At 47.8% G+C, this 18,495-nt stretch overlaps 1 protein-coding gene across 1 annotated transcript in view; it reads left to right on the forward strand.

The window, feature by feature from the left end:
- Window positions 1–18,495, forward strand: part of LOC118782082 (disintegrin and metalloproteinase domain-containing protein 10-like) — a 72,937-nt gene that overhangs the window by 15,959 nt on the left and 38,483 nt on the right. The window contains exon 2 of the mRNA XM_036535330.1: window positions 3,716–3,866. Coding sequence (XP_036391223.1) covers window positions 3,716–3,866 — 151 coding nt within the window. The remainder of the gene's footprint in view (window positions 1–3,715; window positions 3,867–18,495) is intronic.

An 18,495-nucleotide genomic window follows, 5' to 3' on the forward strand; every position in this document is an offset into this window, starting at 1 on the left:
ACACAGACACACAAATACACATATATGCACACTTAATAGCTCAATAGATGCCTTTATATATCTAGAAAGAACTGCAGCTAGCTTTGTAGCTTCTGTTTTTTTTTTCTGCCAGTTTTAGACAGCTTTGTTTCTCGTTTATTTTAAGAAAAAAAAACACATAAAAAGATTTTGTTTTCAAACAGAACGGTCTTTGCCGAGCTGTCCCCTTTGCCTGAGCGCTGGTAACTCATTTACTGCAATGTTCTGCTGCTCTTATCGCCATCATTTTTTTTCTCTTTCAAAACCAACAGACGCATAATTTGCTGTAATGGATTCAGAAATATCTTTTATTTCTGTGCGCTGGTCTGGGTCTGGTCTGTTTTTTTTTTTCTTTATCCACTCTTAAAAGGGTTTGGCGTCCATCATGGATTTTTTTTTTCCTCATTTCAAAGGAGATGAGTGATTAACACTGCATTTAAAGCCCACTGTGTCTGCTTGCCTGCTGTAATGATATATTTCCCATATGCTATTCTCTCATCTTATGCCCCTTTTCTGAAGTTTTTGAAACTTGTTTACCACTCACAAAGCTTGCAAAAGCAAGCACTTCGTCTTGGCTGCTTCTTTTTCCCGTTGTGTATGCACAGAATGTGTGTCAGAGTTTATTTGCAACACGAGGGTTCACCAGAGTTCATCCTCACTGATCTAACCAGTGCGTTATTGCCTGGAGCACAGCTGTTCCGCATGCTCACAGAGGAAGCCGATGCCTCCTCCTCTGGGAGTGCTGAAACAAACCAAAAACAGCTGTGCGGTGAGATACCTCCTGCAAGGTGCGAATTCTGCTCTGCAGGAGACAGAGTAAAAAAAAAAAAGACGAAATCCACCTCCTCTGCAGGAGCCCCAGAGGCCAATGTTCGCTGGGCCAAAAAGGAAGAGGTTGCATTTCCTGCTTTCTGCGTTTCTGTTGCTATGTGACTTTCTCCCTTGTGTGTGATTGGCTGGCGTGGTTCCGTATCCGCAAGGGATTGAAATCCACACGTATTCACCCCAACTTCCTGGGCCCTGCCCAGAAATTGCTTGCATCCCGCGATTCCGGTGTGAGGTCACCGTGTGTATAATCACGGCTGACTCGAGGTGATGTTGCAAGTAAGGGCTGGTCTGGCAGCCTCTGGGTGCCCGGATGCTTCCTGATGACTCGTTGACAGGAAGTAAAAAACGGGCATCTCTCATGAGGCTGTCGACTGTGCTGCGTGGCAGAAGCGTTCAGACGTCGGGGTGATGTGCTCATTCCTCAGGGCTGCCTGGGGAGGGTCTGTTAGCTTACGTCAGGCCAATTGGGCCACAGTCCCCCACGCCCCTGCTTATCTACCACCTGGTGCCACTGGGAAAAGGATCACCTCAAACTCCCCCCGCTGGCCCGAGTCATTCAACACTGGGGTGCTGTCCTGAAATTCCCCACTGGGGGACTTCCGTTGTACCCTTGAGCAAGGCACTTACCCCACAATTGCCCCAGTAAATATCCAGCTGTATAAATGGATAAAACTGTACCCTGTGTAAGTGGTTCTGGATAACAGCATCTGCTAAATGACAGTAGTGTAGTGTGTAATGCAATGTGTCGCCCACGTGCTGGTCTTGTGAGTGCTGCGTCTCCCTGAGTGTGAATGCTGTGACGGTCCGGTGTGCCCTGTCTCGCTGAGCTGCTATGCCGCGGCTGCCTTTTTACAGCCTCACGGCCTGTTTTGACGTCCACGTGCTCCCCGGTGGTACCGTGAGTAACGCGGTGCTTTGCGACTCATTAGCCCGCAGAGCGAACCGCGCGCGCACACACAGCTCCGCTGCTTTTTGGAGGCGTGGGAGGAAACAAGAATCATAGGCATTTACATTTCGAAATGTTGAGTTTCAGGGTGGGGTCCTCGGCGGGTTTACGGTGTATTGGAGTCCAATTCATTCCGTAGGTTGTACGGGGGGTGGGGGGGGGTTGGGGGGGGGCAGGGGGGGGGGGGGAGAGAGAGATGCTTGAGGACAGAAATTGTGGGCAGGGTATTTTGTGACACAACATACCCATAGTGGACGAAGAAGAATGAGACGGGGGGGGGGAGGGGTGGAGGTTAGGGGGTGGTGCTCAGGGTGCTGCTTTGATTCCTGCAGGTTTATACCTAAGAGGGGATTTTCTGGTATTTCCGAACAGTTGAACATGGAAATTAGTGCCTTTATGGAGCTGCGGCCCCCTGGGCAGGTTTCTGCCGCAGAGGCCTCTGGGTAAAAAAGGGCGCGTGAGGTCTGTGCTGCTGGGTGGCGCTGCGATCAGTGGGTGGGGGGGAAGGGGGAAGGGGGAAGGGGGGGGGGGGTTTCTGTGATCTCTCCCTTTGAAGTTAGAGCACGAGATTACAAGCGGTTGTAGTTGTGTATGGGGGCATGATTTCCACCCCTGGAATACAGAGCCCTGTTTTGTCAGCTTCTGCTCAGGCACCTCATTAGGGATTTCGAGTAGGGAATTTTTTTCCCCCACAACTGAAAAGCTCTGACAAACAGAAATCACTTATTGTAGAGTCCATGTTTAGAAAAAAACCCATAGAAGACTGTTAGTACTCGCCTTGTCCTGGTGCGTCTGCCGCAGTGGATTTTCGAAACTGTTTATGCTCGGGAACGCAGATATGAAACATTTCACTTTTCTCACATCACTGGGCTTGGAGCTCGGTAGGAGAAACACCCCCTTGACCCCCTCTATAGTGGCATGCAAATTCTGCTTAGAACCGTTTTTATTCACGAGGAGGCACACTTTCAAGAAAGCTGGCATTTTTTCAGACCGAACAGCTGTTCATTTAATGGCTTAATTACCGGAGGAAGTAGAGGTGGTTTTTACAGCATCGCAACCACCAAGTTCATGACTGACACAGTGTCCTACAAGGGAAAAGATTTGACATCATTAAAGTATAGAAGCTTGATCCCTTTAGCATTTAGCCAGTCACCCATACATAAATGATGTTTACTGATAATGACCGTGCCTGTCTGTTTCATGCATGTGGTATTATTTTGGGGTTAACTTCCTGGAAGAAAAGAGTTTCTATTCTGGGCCCTAAAACCAGGGGTTGACAGGAAGTAACTTTCTGAATACAAGGAAGGATGGGAAACTGTAAACCAGACACACGTACACGCTCTTCCACGTCTCTGTTTTTACGTTACTCTTTTTGTAAACAGAAAATTCAGGCTGAGATTTACTATTGGAATGAAGTGTTAAGAACGTGGTTTGATGTACTGAAGTGTGAAAGGAATGATTCCATCTGTACTGAATGTCTTTGAATGTGATCAGCGCACTGAGTCAGAGAAACGGGATCTGTTGTAGAACTGTGTCATATGTCATAGTTTCCCATTTGACTCGCCTGGGTCTGTTACGATGGGTCGCACCAGCATGCTGCAGTAGGATTGCAGAAGAGGTTTGACTGTTGCTAACCCTTGCACTGTAGAGTTAACCTGCAGTCATCTGTGAATTTCAGAGAAAGGCATACTCCGCTGCAGTGTGGTGTAGTGGTAATAAGTTGGGCTTGAACCCGAAAGGTTGCAGGTTCAAATCCATACTGCGGCACTGCTGCTGTAGCCTTGGGCAAAGTACATAACTCAAAATTGCTTCAGTAAATATCTAGCTGTATAAATGGATAACGTAAAAAATTGTAACCTATTGCTCTTGGAAAATGACTGTAATGTAATATAAACACTCAGCTCCTCTCCCTTCTCTCTGCAGGTCTGTATGGAAACCCTCTGAGCAAGTACGTCCGGCACTATGAGGGCCTGTCCTACGACACGGAGGCCCTGCACAGCAAGCACCAGCGGGCCAAACGAGCCCTCTCCCACCACGATAAGTTCCTCCATCTCGACTTCCACGCACACGGAAGGTCAGTGCGCTCCGCAGCGACGCAACTCTCTCCCACTTTCTGTATCTTTCAGAATCTGCTGTGACAGGCAGTACCAGCAGTCATAAGACAAACAGCTGTGAACGCGATGGCTTCCGCTGTCGTTGGTGGAGAATGCAAGATGATGTCACTGTTAGAACAGGTGCATTATTGGCAGCAAGAAGTGCAGGCATTAAATTCCACAGTCCACTTCAGCGTCCCTTAACACTTACGGGCCATTTGCAACCTTAGACAGATTCAGATTTTACACTGGAGTGTCAGTAACCATTTTGAAAGAATTTTGACAGCCGATTTGCCTTTCACTCGCATTGTGGAACTTGATGTTTGCACCCACAGTCCATTGTGGTGCGAGTAGTCAGGGAAAAAAAGGGAAAGATTACTGTCTAGTAACCGTCTGTGGTCGTAGTGTGGTAATGTTTATTCCATGCTTTTTGTGAAGCAAATGCACAGCTGCTTCATGGTGGCTTGCAAAGTGACTGTAGTCCTCGTCTCAGTCCAGGTGACTTTCTCAGTGTGTGGCAGACAGTAGCTCCCGTTCTGAGGTGAAACTGTACCAGCTCAGGTGTGTGAGACAGTCCCAGCTCTAGCTCTGACCGGGGAGGTGTTTGGGAATGAGGAAGGCGCTGCTCTGTGTGTCCCCCGGCGCACGGGCTTGTCGAGAGACAGGTGAGGAGCCTGTCGTGCTCCAACCTGTTCCTGCTTTGCACGGTCGCACTTGAGTGGCGCACGCTGGAGTTCCGGAACCCGCTGCATCTGCCTGCGGAGGCGATCAGCTGGCGTTAACGCACAGTGCACTCCGCCTGAGCCGCTTCCACGGTCAGCTGCTTGGCTCCTTCTCTCGACATTTTTAAGAGATTTGGCCTGAGTCGAGCAGCAGGAAAGTTTCAAGAATGTGCACGCAGAGCCCGGCTTAAATAAAGGGAGTTCATCTGTGCAAGATTAGGAACGGCCTTAGGCTCTGATATCCCCCTGCCTGCGCGTCTCCCGCTGTGGCGGAATGTGAAAGCACAGTATCAGAGTGTTTTTACGAAAGGCTGCCCTTTGAATACGGGAACGTGGAAAGAAACTATTTTGTTTTTCGGCTGGTTTCGTAATGCCAATATGGCCATCTTACACTGGCCCGTGTGTCGGATCAACACGACTGACGCACCTCTGTGGCTTTGCCTAAACCACCTGGAATTCCAGATATTGAGGGGAGGCCCAGGGGCTTAAAGCACACACATTGTGCGATTAACAGGACCTTCCGTTTAGGTGTGTAGGTTCCATTCCACTGCTGATAACAACGTCAGTCCATCCTCTAAATGGGACTGCGAAGTCAGCAGCCTTTCGCAAACCTGGGTAAGCCAACGTGAGCTTGTGGCAAACAGTGGGACTGTGGAATGGGGGGACGGGGGGGACGGGGGGGGGGGGCAAACTGAGTGTATGTGTGTGTAGCTGCAGAATTCTTGCTGCTAATCTGTGTGGGAAATCTGTCCAGCATCCCTCAGGGAAATGAGCTGCGTTCAAAGGCCTGACTAATTTAAAAGCATTAAGAAAGACAGAAGCTTAGGGATTTCTAAAGATATAGTGCTAATAGCAGGCAGGAGTTTTATTTGGTTGGTCTGCATTCGCCGTTGCTCCAACGCACCGATAATGTGTTTGTGATAAGTCACCCTGGTGGTTTGTGAAAGGAAGGAACAGGTGATGATTCAGCATTCCAAACGAGGGAATGAACCGATGCCATCAAATAGAACAGAAAGATAAGCATCGGCCTGAAATGATATGCATGACAGGTATGTTCCATAGCAATTTGAGTTAAATTGGTATTTGAAAGCACATACCAGGCACACTCCATGTTAATTGGCCCTACATGGTTAAATTAGAAATGTTGTGATTCTTATATAACCCATTCCTATTTAATGCTTTATAAAGTGGATGGCAGCAAAACCAAAACGCATTGAATAAAGAAGTGAATTGCAGAAGTTAACATTTCTTATAACAGTTGGCAGAAAAAAATGTAAGCCCACTGAAACAGGGCCTTGAGTGTAGTGATGGTCACAGTTCACTCACTGGAAGAAGCTTCCTCAACTGAAAAAAGAAGGTGGGAAGGGATTCAAAGTGAGCTGCTACACGCAATCGCAGGGTAGCTTTATCCGCTCTGTTTTGCCGTGGGGCTGGAGCGCGCCAGTGCCCAGTTCAGCCAAGATGGGGCTGCCTCAGCCACCAAGTAATCCTCAGTTCCCACTTTCACACGGTATGCCTGGCGGTCGAGCTCCCCTCTCTAAGCCAGTGATGGAGCCACTGCATTCTTAGAGTCTTTACCCGTGGAACACAGCAGAGCTGCCTTTGATGTCCCAGCGTTCTAGAACGCTTCACGTGGGATTCCATCAGCGTGATTCCGCTGCACCTCCCTCACGCTGCTGTTCCGCTGTTACTGATTGGTGCAGTGAGGTTGTGCACACCTGTCCTTGAGGTACAGGTTTCAGTCATTTTCGGGAGGATATCGTTGCTTACATAACCGGATCCAGCACTGACTGCAGGGCTGAATCTTTCTGGGAGCCGTGCGATGGGGTGTCAAGGAGGGGCCGTTGAATGGGAGGAGACAATTGCTGGTGTAAGGTGTCCTTTAATGGCTATGCTTGCTGTACTGCTTCAGGCCACGTTCATGAGCTCCAGGTATATTAGTGTCCAATGAAGGAAGAGGACAATAGCTGAACAGCGATCATTCTGACACGTGCATCTGTCCAAGCCTGCGGAACAGCACAGAAAAGGGATGAACGGAGGTGTGCTGTGTTACACTGAGGGAGAGCGAGAGAGAAAGCGAGAGACAGAGAGCTCCTTTTAGCGCTCATTCATTGCGCCTGGAGGGAAGTCCTTGTCTCTTCTGACCTTCTGCAGTGCTGGCAGGCTCTTAAAGAATGTGGTGCCTCGAAAAAAATGCAAGATATTTAATCTCTGCGGTGCCACATTCTTTCACATACAGTACCCACACTGGTGCATTTGATACGGCATCAGCAGGGTTTAATTACTTGAGGTCTCTTATCACAGACTCAATTAAATCAACTTCTTACATTGGCAACATTTACTGTTTTCAGATACTCCACATAACATCAAACCGGTTTACAGAGCCCCATTCTCAGGCCTTGTACCACTGCTTTTCACTGCTGCTGTCCCCTGTTATGGTAATAATAAAGCCATCCATACAAACACCTCTGTGTAAACAGCTGAAGCAGATGTTTGCTAAACAACCTTAAAGTGTTGTTATCAATATTTACGCCGCAGAGCTGTTTCACCCTCCGCTGACCAGATAAAAAGTTCCGAGAACACTTCGCTGTCCAGCGGGGGTTGCGCGTCTCCTAAACTTTCTGGCCTTTCGGTCTGTGCTCTCTGTGATGACCTCCGTTTCCCTGCGTACAGCGTGCATTCCTTCCCTCTCCGCACCATCACTCCAGATCGGAAGCAACAGAACACGTGTTTATCATCTTCCCTCCTTCAAGGGGACGGGAGATCTAAATCTGAAGTTGCGCTGACCCAGAAAAAGGGCAATTTTCACTCTTTTTTTTTTTTCTGCCCCCCCCGAAGTGTGTTTTGCCCGTTGGTACCTCTCAGGGCGTTTTCCCACTTGTGATCTCCTCTTACGTGAGCAGGCGCAGACGGCCCACGAGGCACACTCGTGCCGTTCTCTGGCGCTGTGAATAATTTTGCACGCTCTCGTCAGTGAAGTGTGTCTGAGTGTACTGCCGGCGAGGCTGTCGTGCTGTAGATGTACTTCCTGCTTCACCTGCAGGCTCTGTTTTCTCTCTCCCCAGCTCCCTCTCCAATTCTCCATCTGAGTGGGTCTGAGTCTGCCGCCATCGCCGGGGCTTTTTCGCCTCTTCTCTCTCTCCTTCCCATCTCTCTTTCCTCCTTTATCCCCACGCTGCCTTTTATTAGTGCTGGACTTAGCAGGAACAGCGGGAATTCGAATCCACTCCGCTTGGCCTCCAGCCCCACGTCTCCGGCGAGGAGATGACTACTGTAGGGTGCGCGCAAACGCGTGTGGGAGTTTGTGTGGTTGCCGTTGTAACACGAGCATCGCCACACCAACGGCTTATCTGGAATGTTTGTAAATGACGCGGCGCGCTTGACAGGCTGCCTCCTGCTCTAGGCCGGTATTAGCCACACATTCCCAGCTGAGTTTGGAGTGCGGTCGCTTTGCTCTGGCATGTTGCTGGAAGTGACTGGTGAAAGAGGGTTTTGTGGGGTAGGTTAGAAAGGAAGGCCTTCAGGGAGGGAGCTTCCTGTCAGCACCGACGCTGCTCTCAGCAGCAGCGGCGGCGTACAGTAAAGTCATCCAGGGTCACAGGCCGTCAGGTGCCTAGGTATTCCCTGTTAAACTTGTAACACACTTCCAGCAGCATCTTTTTTTTTCCTGTTTCGTTTGTCCAGAGATTACAGGTGAATGCAGAGCCCTCGATGCTATGCGAAGCAATTGAACTGGTTTTGTTTACAGGTGGTCTGGGAGTTAAACAGCGCCAGTTCAGTGACCTTTCGCACTGGTGACACTGTGAAAACAGTGTGCTTTGTTTTGTGCGGGTTTGCTGCTAACATTAAACAGCAGGTCTTTGACTTTAGTACACTATAGACTGACTTCAGCTGCTCTGTCTTTAGTTGGACCAAATGGCGCGTATTAAGATGTAGCTATGGGCACGCTCTTTCTCATCTCCAGGATATACTTGAAGATAGACAGATGGACATAAGTCAAAATGCAATGACCTTGGGACGAGGCTTGTTAAAAACATGAAGAATGTGTTGACATATATGGCCAATATGATTGACACTGCCCGTGTTATTGTAACAATAAAGTATTGCTGGAGTATAGCAGTTTTGGAAGCATTTAAATAGTTATCACAGTTTCAGTGCTTTCAGGTAACATTGAGATATGATTGGGTGAGAAGTTCAGAGAGACCTTGTCTTTGGTCTACATTGAGATGGAGATTGTACGTTAAGGCGAGTCGGCGGTGGTAATCTGTGTGGTGTCATCAGACGTTACACTCTAGTTCAGCGCAGATAAGGCGCGGAAAGCCGTCATGTATTCTAAACAAGTGCAGATACGTGCGAGACAGGCTGAGTAATGAATCTGGTAAGTGCCGTTTTTACTCACGGTCTCACTCATTTTCTCACACTGCACACCTCCCACTGCAGGGTGGGGATGGTCGACTGCTTCCATTGACTGTTTCAACATCCTGTGTAATGCGCTGAATGACTTGCAGTAAATTGAGTTCACAATATTTTGCGATATGAGCGCAACATTTGTTCACAAATAAAACAGCTGACTGGTGGCTTGAGTCTGTGGGCGAAAACCTTTACATTTTAACTTTTAGGCCTGAAAAAGTGTGTGTGTGTGTGTGTGTGTGTGTCTGTGTGTATCTGTGTGTCTGTGTGTATGTCTGTGTGTATCTGTGTGTGTGTTTGTGTGTATCTCAGTACATTGGAGTGGCAGTCAGTAAGTTGTCATCTCAGTACATTGGAGTGACCCACATACACAGTTGTATCAGAAGGGCTGTGTCATGTTTTTAAAATGGAAATGAACATGCAGTGAGGTTGAAAACAGGTTCTTCAAAGTAGATTTAATCTCAGCAGGGTGTCCACAGCATGAGGGTTCACACGATTCACCCTTTGGGAGAGCGTTTGGGTCTTTGTGTGTTTGTGCCTTACCTGACTGGAATTAGCACGGTAAGACTCAGTGGAGCCAGCCGGTGGAGATGAGCGCAGCAGATAGTCTGTGAGAGGGCAGGGGAGCCGCTGTGAAGGGCTCTGATTGGGAGGATGAGGAGGGCTGGGAACAACTGCAGTCTGGGCGCATGGGTGCTTTCCTGTATGGCTGGGAGGCCAGAGCACCTGTCCCTGCCGCTTACGAGGACCCTGCGGTATTGATCACTCTTCCTGTCCCTCCTTACCTATAGGCATGTGTGTGTGTGTGTATGTGCGTGTGTGCATGACTGCAAACGGCTGTGTGTGTGTGTGTGTGTGTGTGTGTGTGTGTGTGTGTGTGTGTGTGTGTGTGTACTTGACTGCAAACGGCTGTGTGTGTGTGTATGTGCGTGTATGTGTGTGTGTGCGTGCGTGCGTGTGTGTGTGTGTGTGTGGCCAAGCACCTTCCCAGCTTTGGCTTAGGTGATGGTTCTGTCTCTTCTCACTTTAAGACGAACCTTTCAGCTTTGCCAGGAACCCCCAGAAGGGGTACAGGAGAAACGGGTCTCACAGCTCTCTCCCATATGCGCTCTCGTGCTTAGCCTAAGGTCACCCTACTTTCTGTGTGAGGCGCATGACTGTCATACGCTTGGACAGCGATGGGAGAGCCCTGAATTATACATGGATCAGCTGCTCTTTCTCACCCTCTCTGAACCTGATCACTGTCAGACGCACTTGTGTATGAATGTTCTTCGGTTTGTTGGTTAACTCATGTCTGGCCCGAAGCTTTACAGGGGGTTGCAGTGAAGTGTCAAGAACTGAGCCCCCAGAAATGGCCTTGACCACAGTGTGCTGCAGCTGTTTGGGGAAATGCCTTTGCTGATGTCAAGTGCAGCTCTGTGGGGGTGAGGTTCAAATTTCAGTGGGAGATCACCTTTACCCCACTCAAGGGTCAGAGGTCAGGGGACAGAGGTCACAGTATCTCTGGACTCATCTCTTCCTTGGACTGTCTCTTTAAACCTTTAGTTCTCTCTAGTTTAAAGGTGCTTCGTAGGCATGAAATACAACAGTACATATTTACATTTACACATATATTTACATACATTTACATAATTACATACATATTGCCAAGGCATTAAAAAACACTAGAACAGAAGATGCAGTAGTAGAAGTAGGACATGTACATTCACGAAGAAATACGGGATTGGAAATTGCTCTTTACTATAGGTGCCTCAGCCTCACTGATTCTCTCTGACTCTGACGCACACTGTTATACCCTTTTAACTGTCTTACTGTCTTAACTAATGATTAGTCTTTGCCCGTCTTCCCGCTCCCTGTCTCCTGCCCCAGGCCATTCCTGGACATAGTCAGCCCTGGCTGCTGTAAACAGAGATAGTCCCGGGTGTGTTCCCTTACAGAGGTCAGAGTTTCACCATTTCCCCACGCATTTGCCATGCTGGGTTGCATCAGACTCCTGTCTGTCAGAATGATTCAGTCCGAAGTTATCCCTCCGGGCGGCAGCTACTGCCAGCGAGACTCCAGATACCCGCTGTTTGGGCTCACCCCTGCATTTATGAGGTGTACCCCTGTCTTTTGCCATGTGCGGGCACCGAGTTGAACAGTGGCCTTCTTTAATGTCTCAGGCACCAGCTTTGAAGCAATTTAAGTGCATGTGCAAGGTGCAGCACTGTAAGGCTCAACGTCAGCGGCTGGGAAATCCACTGAAGTGAACGTGACGCTTTTAGAGAGTGGGGCCGATTGCAGCTTGTTTGTGAAATTCAGCCGATGCACACTTTCAGGCAGTCGTCACGCGTTGTACGGGAAGAGATGCCACAGTGCTTTTGATGGAACTGTAGACGCGGTCATCCATTTTTTGGCATTTTTGTTAGTGGAAAGGGGTTTGAGCAACACAGGAACAGCTACATGGAGGAGGAGTGTGGAGAGGGCGGGGCAGGAGTGTGGAGAGGGCGGGGCAGGAGTGTGGAGAGGGCGGGACAGGAGTGTAGAGAGGGCGGGGCAGGAGTGTGGAGAGGACGGGGCAGGAGTGTGGAGAGGACGGGGCAGGAGTGTGGAGAGGGCGGGGCAGGAGTGTGGAGAGGGCGGGGCAGGAGTGTGGAGAGGACGGGACAGGAGTGTGGAGAGGACGGGGCAGGAGTGTGGAGAGGGTGGGACAGGAGTGTGGAGAGGGCGGGGCAGGAGTGTGGAGAGGGCGGGGCAGGAGTGTAGAGAGGGCGGGGCAGGAGTGTGGAGAGGGCGGGGCAGTAAAGTGACAGGATGAACCCCGATGGGATGTGTGAGGACACAGCCCTGCGGTGTGAGGCCCACGGTAGAGCAGCGTGCTGGGGAAAGCAGGCCTATGAACGGGCATGGACATAACATCCCTACCCCCGCCCACTGCAGCTGTTTCTTGTTTTCCTGACCTCACCAGGCCCTGAGAGATGCTAAGCACAGAGTGAAGTGGGGGCATGGTGGGGCACCTGGGGGTGGTATTGATTATGATCCTGTTGTGGCACTCCCTGATGTGGGGGGCTTTTCGGGTCAGGTGGCACCCCCACCCACTCTCTCCCTTTCTCCCTCTCTGTGTGCAGAGTAGGAGTTATTAATAGCCCCCTGAGCCCCTGAGAAGCTCAGGGAGAATTACCTGGCCTCTCCTCCTTGCTGTTGAGAAGAGGTATAAGCACATCTCTTCCGCTTAACATGGTCTTGTCTGACAGCACCACACATGGAGAGAGCAGGAGGAACTGACTGACTGTGGTCAAAAGATGGACTGGACTGGATGGACTGTTAGATGCACAGATCAGATTCAGTGTACTATAAATCATCTGGATGGACCCTTCCAAACACTATGGCCATAATATTAGCCAATCCACATCTACAAAGATCAGTAAATCTGCTCAGCACTATTCTGGACTAAGGCACGACCAGCGCTGTAGAGCTACAGACAGCCCGAATGGAAACCACAAAGGCAACATGGGAACAGGGAATGGACAGTGGTCATCCAGCAGAAGTCTGGGAAGTGTCTTTTCTCTGTACAGACTGTTATTTGAAATCTGAGTTGTCCAACGAGGGAGAGCCCATTCTCTCTAGGAGGAGCAGCATCATTAGAGGTCATTTTTCTCATAACCTGGGGCCTGCAGGTGATCAGGCAAACCCTGTATGTAACCAGCTGCTGTTGTGACTTTTTGCGCCACAGGTTTGGGTGACAGTTTCTCTCTCTCAGCCTCTTCACTTCATGTGTACATCCATCCCTGTTAACATCAATGCACTGCACGGTTTCACCTCCACACCCTTTACATCCAGTCACTGCGCACAATTCCAAATTCAATTCCAGTTAAACTCCCCTGCCTTCATCTCAGCCGACAGAGCGGAGGTCAGCGTCCCTTCATCTCGCTCAAAGGAGCAGAGGTTTGTCTGTGGAGATTTGTGAGAGGCAGCGTTAAAGTCCTCGGGGGCACCGTTCAAGTGCGGGCTCTCCCAGGTAGGAGGCTGCCCTGCAAACACAGAGTGTGTTTCAGGTTGTTCGGCAGGTCTGCGTTCACAGATCTTGACATATGGCCGTCTTTGTAATAATAATAATAATAATAATAATAACTTTATTTGTATAGCACTTTTCATACAAAGAATGTAGCTCAGAGTGCTTTTACCTTTCAGTATATGACAGAAAAAAGAAAATAAAAAATATAATAATAAAAAAATATATTTATGTTATTAAATGATTAATTGTACCCGCTTTGGAGAGTCTGCAAGTATGGCATATGGTTTCTGCAGGGTCACAAGGTTAGTAAAACCACAGGGGAGACAACAGGAAGCTGTACAGAACAAAGCAGCCTACTGCACGGGTTGTGTTGTCACATCCTTTGCTGAGGTTTTGTCTTGTGTCAGACTGTACACCATCATCCTTTTGATTGGGAAATGAGTGTGGAAACTTTACCGTACCTTTTTTTTTTGTAAACCCACAGAGTTTTTTTGTTCCATTAAATCCGAAACTGCAAAAAAAGCAAGATATTGGCCAGGATTAACAAATCGTGCATATGCAATATTTAAAATTCACCATCCACATATCCTGCAGAAGGTTTCCTGAGGTGAAAACCAATTTAACTTAAAAGCCACTCAATTCTTAAATTGTGCTCATGCAGTGAATCTCATAACCTCATTAATTGGTTGTAGTGTTTCCAAAGCAATCATGTCATTGCTTTTCAAGCTGTGTTAAATGGGTTAGAAAGTCTTAAGAACTTCTTTCCTAAATCTTGGCCGGTTTTGAAACTGAGAATCATTGACCTGCCCCTTAAACTTGCAGAAGAGAAAATGGAGCCCAGAATTAATGTTTTTTTTTGTTGTTTTGTTTGTTCTCTTTTAAACTCTGTGACTAATCTAGTAGATTACACTAAACCTGTTATCTCAAGGAAACCTTAAAAGGGGCTGTTTTAAAAAAAGAAGCACCTGTCATTTTAGCTGACCCTTATGGCTCTTTGAAAACCACCTGAGAACCTGTATATTCCAACAGCAGACAAAAACCCACGCAATCAGTAACTCAACACATTACTCACATAGTTTAAGTGTCGTCTCATTTCTGGTTCACTTCTGACTCCAGGGCTCCAGTACAGATAAAGAAGGCCTGTGTGTGTGTTTGCAGCTGCCTGTGGGTGAGCTAGGGTGTGTCTCAGCTATGAAAGATTATTCCAGAGGTCGTGAGTTTTCCCAGAACTGGGAGGGTCACATGTTGCTCCTGTGATATTTCGTATTTGTCTTCTCTCTGTCTCGCTCTCCATTGAGTGCTTTTGAGAACAAGGGGAGCAGAATAAAACTCCCACGTACAGAATTACCCATGCACATGTACACACACACACACACACACACACACACACACACACACACACACACACATACACACACACACACACACACACAAACACAGACAGATAAACGTGTGCACACACGCGCACACACACACACACACACACACACACACACACACACACACACACACACACACACACACACATACATACACACACACACACACACACACACACACACACACACACACATACACATACACACACACACACACACAAACACAGACAGATAAACGTGTGCACACACGCGCACACACACACACACACACACACACACACACACACACACACACACACACACACACACACACACACAAACACAGACAGATAAACGTGTGCACACACGCGCACACACACACACACACACACACACACACACACACCTAATCACATCTCCACATGAGGGACAGGCTGATTCCCTGTGTCCTCTCTTAGAGTAGACCCTGTGGACTTGCACGGCTAGACTGATAGAGGAGTTCCACCAATGCGAAAAGCAGACACTGTCCTTTCCCAGAAGGCACCTGTAGCCTGCGGTGGTGGTGTTTCTGTAGCCAGCTGCCGGTTAAGGACCCGAGCAGGCTTATCGCTGCCTGATTGATGAGGGTTTTTTGTTGACTGAGGATCCTTCCTCACTAGCTGGCAGTCCCTCAGTGAGGCGTTTCAGGACTGATACGCCCAGATCACTGGAGCCAAGCGTGAGAGATTTAGCATGTGGATATGAGATGGCTCTGTGTGTGTGTGTGTGTGTGTGTGTGTGTGTGTGTGTGTCTGGCACATGAGTGATCTCACAGCTAATTCCCTGAAATGCCTCTCAGTGCAGGGGTTACTGGCAGGTTGAAAAGTGGGAATGCTGATGCTGAAAGCCTGTCATTATCTTGAGTAGGCTTCCTCTCTCCCTCTCTCTTTTCTCTGTTCTCTGCATCCCCTCCTTCCCTCTCCCTCTCCCTTGCTCTCCTCTCCTCTCTCTTCTCATCCCTCCGTCCTTCTTTCTTTGTATCTCTGCCTCTCTCTCTCTCTCTCTCTCTCTGTGTGTGCCTCTCTCTCTTTCTCTCTCTCACTCTCTCTCCTCTCACAACTCCATCTCTTTCTAACTGTCTTTGACACGTCGCGGGAGAGCTGAAGCCACTCTTCATGCATTTACTCTTTGTTAATCCCTCCGAGCGAGAGCCCAACGCTGAATCCCGAGAGGAAATATGTAATGAACTGAAGGAAGGAAAATGATTCGGAGAGGGAAAGCTCGAGTGATCTGTGGGCCGAGGGCTCTGTTGAAAAAGAGGTTGTGTGACTGAGAATGAGAGAGACAGAGAGAGCCTCATCCAGACCAGAGCCGCAAAGGTACATCTCGCCCTGGGAATTGGGCAGGGGGCTACGGCACACAACACAGTTCCTCCGAAGCTCTCCACCTCCCCCTTCCCTCCCTTTTGCAGTGTTCTTTTGTGAACCTATGATGGGTTGCAGCAGTTTTTTTTCTCATAAAATCGGCCATACCTGTTTTATTGTGCGGACCGGCGGTTCTGCCGATGTTGCTGTTTTCGTCTGTTGACTAGATCTGTGCTGTGGATATGTGGGTACAGCTGGTCTCTCCAGTCACTTAAAGTCCAGAAGAGAACAGAGGAATTGCATTAGCGACACCCTTGATCTCTCTGACTCACTCCTAGTCACTTGGGGTGGGGGGTGGGGTATGGTGGATGCTCAAGGAACAATATCTGTGGATGAGAGAAGTCTGTCACCTCTAAGCTAGCAGAATGAAGAGTAACTGAGAGATATTAATAAGCTCTACTCAATTTACTCGAAGCTGATATTCATAGTCCAGAGCTGTTTGGAGCGTTTCATGAAAATTTAAGTAATCTCATGTCCCCACTGATTTGAACATATTTGGATTTGTTTTATTTCTTTTTTTTCCTGAGCATGGTGTTACATAAAACTAATTCATGAATAATACAGAAACGTCTGCATTTTCATGAGTACTTACATGGAAAAATGCATATTTGAAAGGAGTACTTTGAAAAAACGGGTCTTTTGCAATGACTCATTTTATTATTACGGTAACGTTAAGTTTATACAAAGTGACATTTAACAATGTTCATCTCTTCGCAGAAGTTTTGAATATGTGTTGTCAGAATTAGAATGTTTGTACGTAGTCTAAAGAACACAATGTCTGTCTGTTTTACTTTCTTCTCTTTTTAAATGGAGCATCTAAAAGGCTCTACACTTTGAGCTGAATTTATAGTAGCAAGAAACTGTACCAGCTCTGAGGTAGGCCTAATTGGTAGTTTTACATTACATTACATTACATTATTGGTGTTTAGGAGACTTTCTTATCCTTATCCAGAGTGACTTACATCAATTACAGTTTTTCACAATGTTATCCATTTTAACAGATGGATATTTGCTGAGGCAGTTGTGGGTTGAATACCTTGCCCAAGGGTAGAGCAGGGAATCAAACCGGCAACCTTTTGGGTACGAGTCCTGCTTCTTAACCACTATGCTACACTGCCACCCCACAGGTCTTGGGTGAGAGCAAGCTTATCAAAAAAAAGTCACCAGGAGCATGGACTCCCAACAGCATGGAACTCTCAAATCAAACTACACTGCAACATGACAAACTCTTCCCTCACCTACAAACCCTCTCTCAGTCTCTTGCCTTCTGATACACCTTCATCATCCCACCCATGGCTTCTTACAATGGTTGTCTGCATCATTGGAATGTAATATAGCTTAATTAAATGTAACTTAATATCATATCTTTCTATGTGGTGGTTATGCATTCTGACAGATTCCTCATTTGGTTTGGTTGCCAAATTACAAGCTATTCTCAAAGCCTGAAGGAGACAAGGAGACAATGCCACAAAGGGAAGTTTAACCTTCCTACAAATCCCAGAATGCACCGCTCCACCTCTCCCCTCTGTAGATTTCAGCCGATTACATGTAATTGAAAGGAGTAGGTAGTGCTCTAAGCTAAATATTTTATCTTGACAAAATTTTGTTCCTGCTGGATCCAGACCATTCAAAGATCCAGATACGAAATGCTGTCACAGTAAAAGGTTTTGTTGTTCTGGGCATTATCGAGTGTGTGAACACGAACTCTCTGTGCTAAGCACTTAAAGGGATGTTGCGTGCATTCTATTCAACATGTACAAAAGGCAATTACCTTTGCAAATATTGTGACTCATTCTTTGAAAACCATTCCTGATCATTTAAACATGTACTTACAGGCACCAGACACCTGCCTAAGATGAAGACGTGGCTAACTCTTTGTCTTCCAGCCGGAACTGGGTTTTACTGTGCAGTTTCTGTCTGTTGTAGCAGTGCATTAGACCTGACTGATAGACAGGCGGAAGCGATCTGACCAGCTTTGCTTTGCATCCATTTGACTGAAGTCATACAGGAATGACCACTTGTGGTTTCGATTTCAACAAATACCGACAATTCAGTAAATATGAACATCTTGAAAGTACGGGCACAGCCACCTCTACATGCTTTGAAGGCTTGTGTGCAAATTGGAGAGAAACTGCCATGTGTCTTGGAGCACAAATATAGTGTCCGTTAATTTCTCGTGCTTACAGAGGGGGAACATCACTCACTGATGTGATGGATATTTTTACACTCAGAAAGCTGTTCTTCAGCGCACATTATCTTTTGTACTTACATTGTTATCTGTACGGTAGGGAACAACGTAAGCGCTGTTAAATTGCTGCCGAAGTTGCCCTTTAAAAGCAGCGTTTACTTGCACATAGAGACAGCCGAAACTTTTTCTGGACGGTGAGGGTCAGCAATTTTAACGACAGAATCCATTTACCAGCTTTAACGGAAGATGTCATTTACCAGCTTTCACAGTACTCCTCCATTTGCCTTTACCGCCCAGAGCTCGGGAACGCTCAGGGGCTCAAAAGTGGGAACGCTATTGCACTCCCAGCCAGCATGCTGGAGACCGACAGCCCAGTCTGACCTGCCATTGTAGACAATCGCGCACCTCGGCGTCAACCCATGAAGAACATTTGACAGCGTTCAGCAGAGGAATGGCAGAGACATCGTTCCTTGCTCCCATTGCCTGGTTTGCCCCTCCCCATGGTCAGTGTTCAGGCAGTGCTTGATTCGGAAGC

This window comes from Megalops cyprinoides, chromosome 8 (assembly GCF_013368585.1).
Source record: "Megalops cyprinoides isolate fMegCyp1 chromosome 8, fMegCyp1.pri, whole genome shotgun sequence".
Classification (NCBI taxonomy): Eukaryota; Metazoa; Chordata; class Actinopteri; order Elopiformes; family Megalopidae; genus Megalops; species Megalops cyprinoides.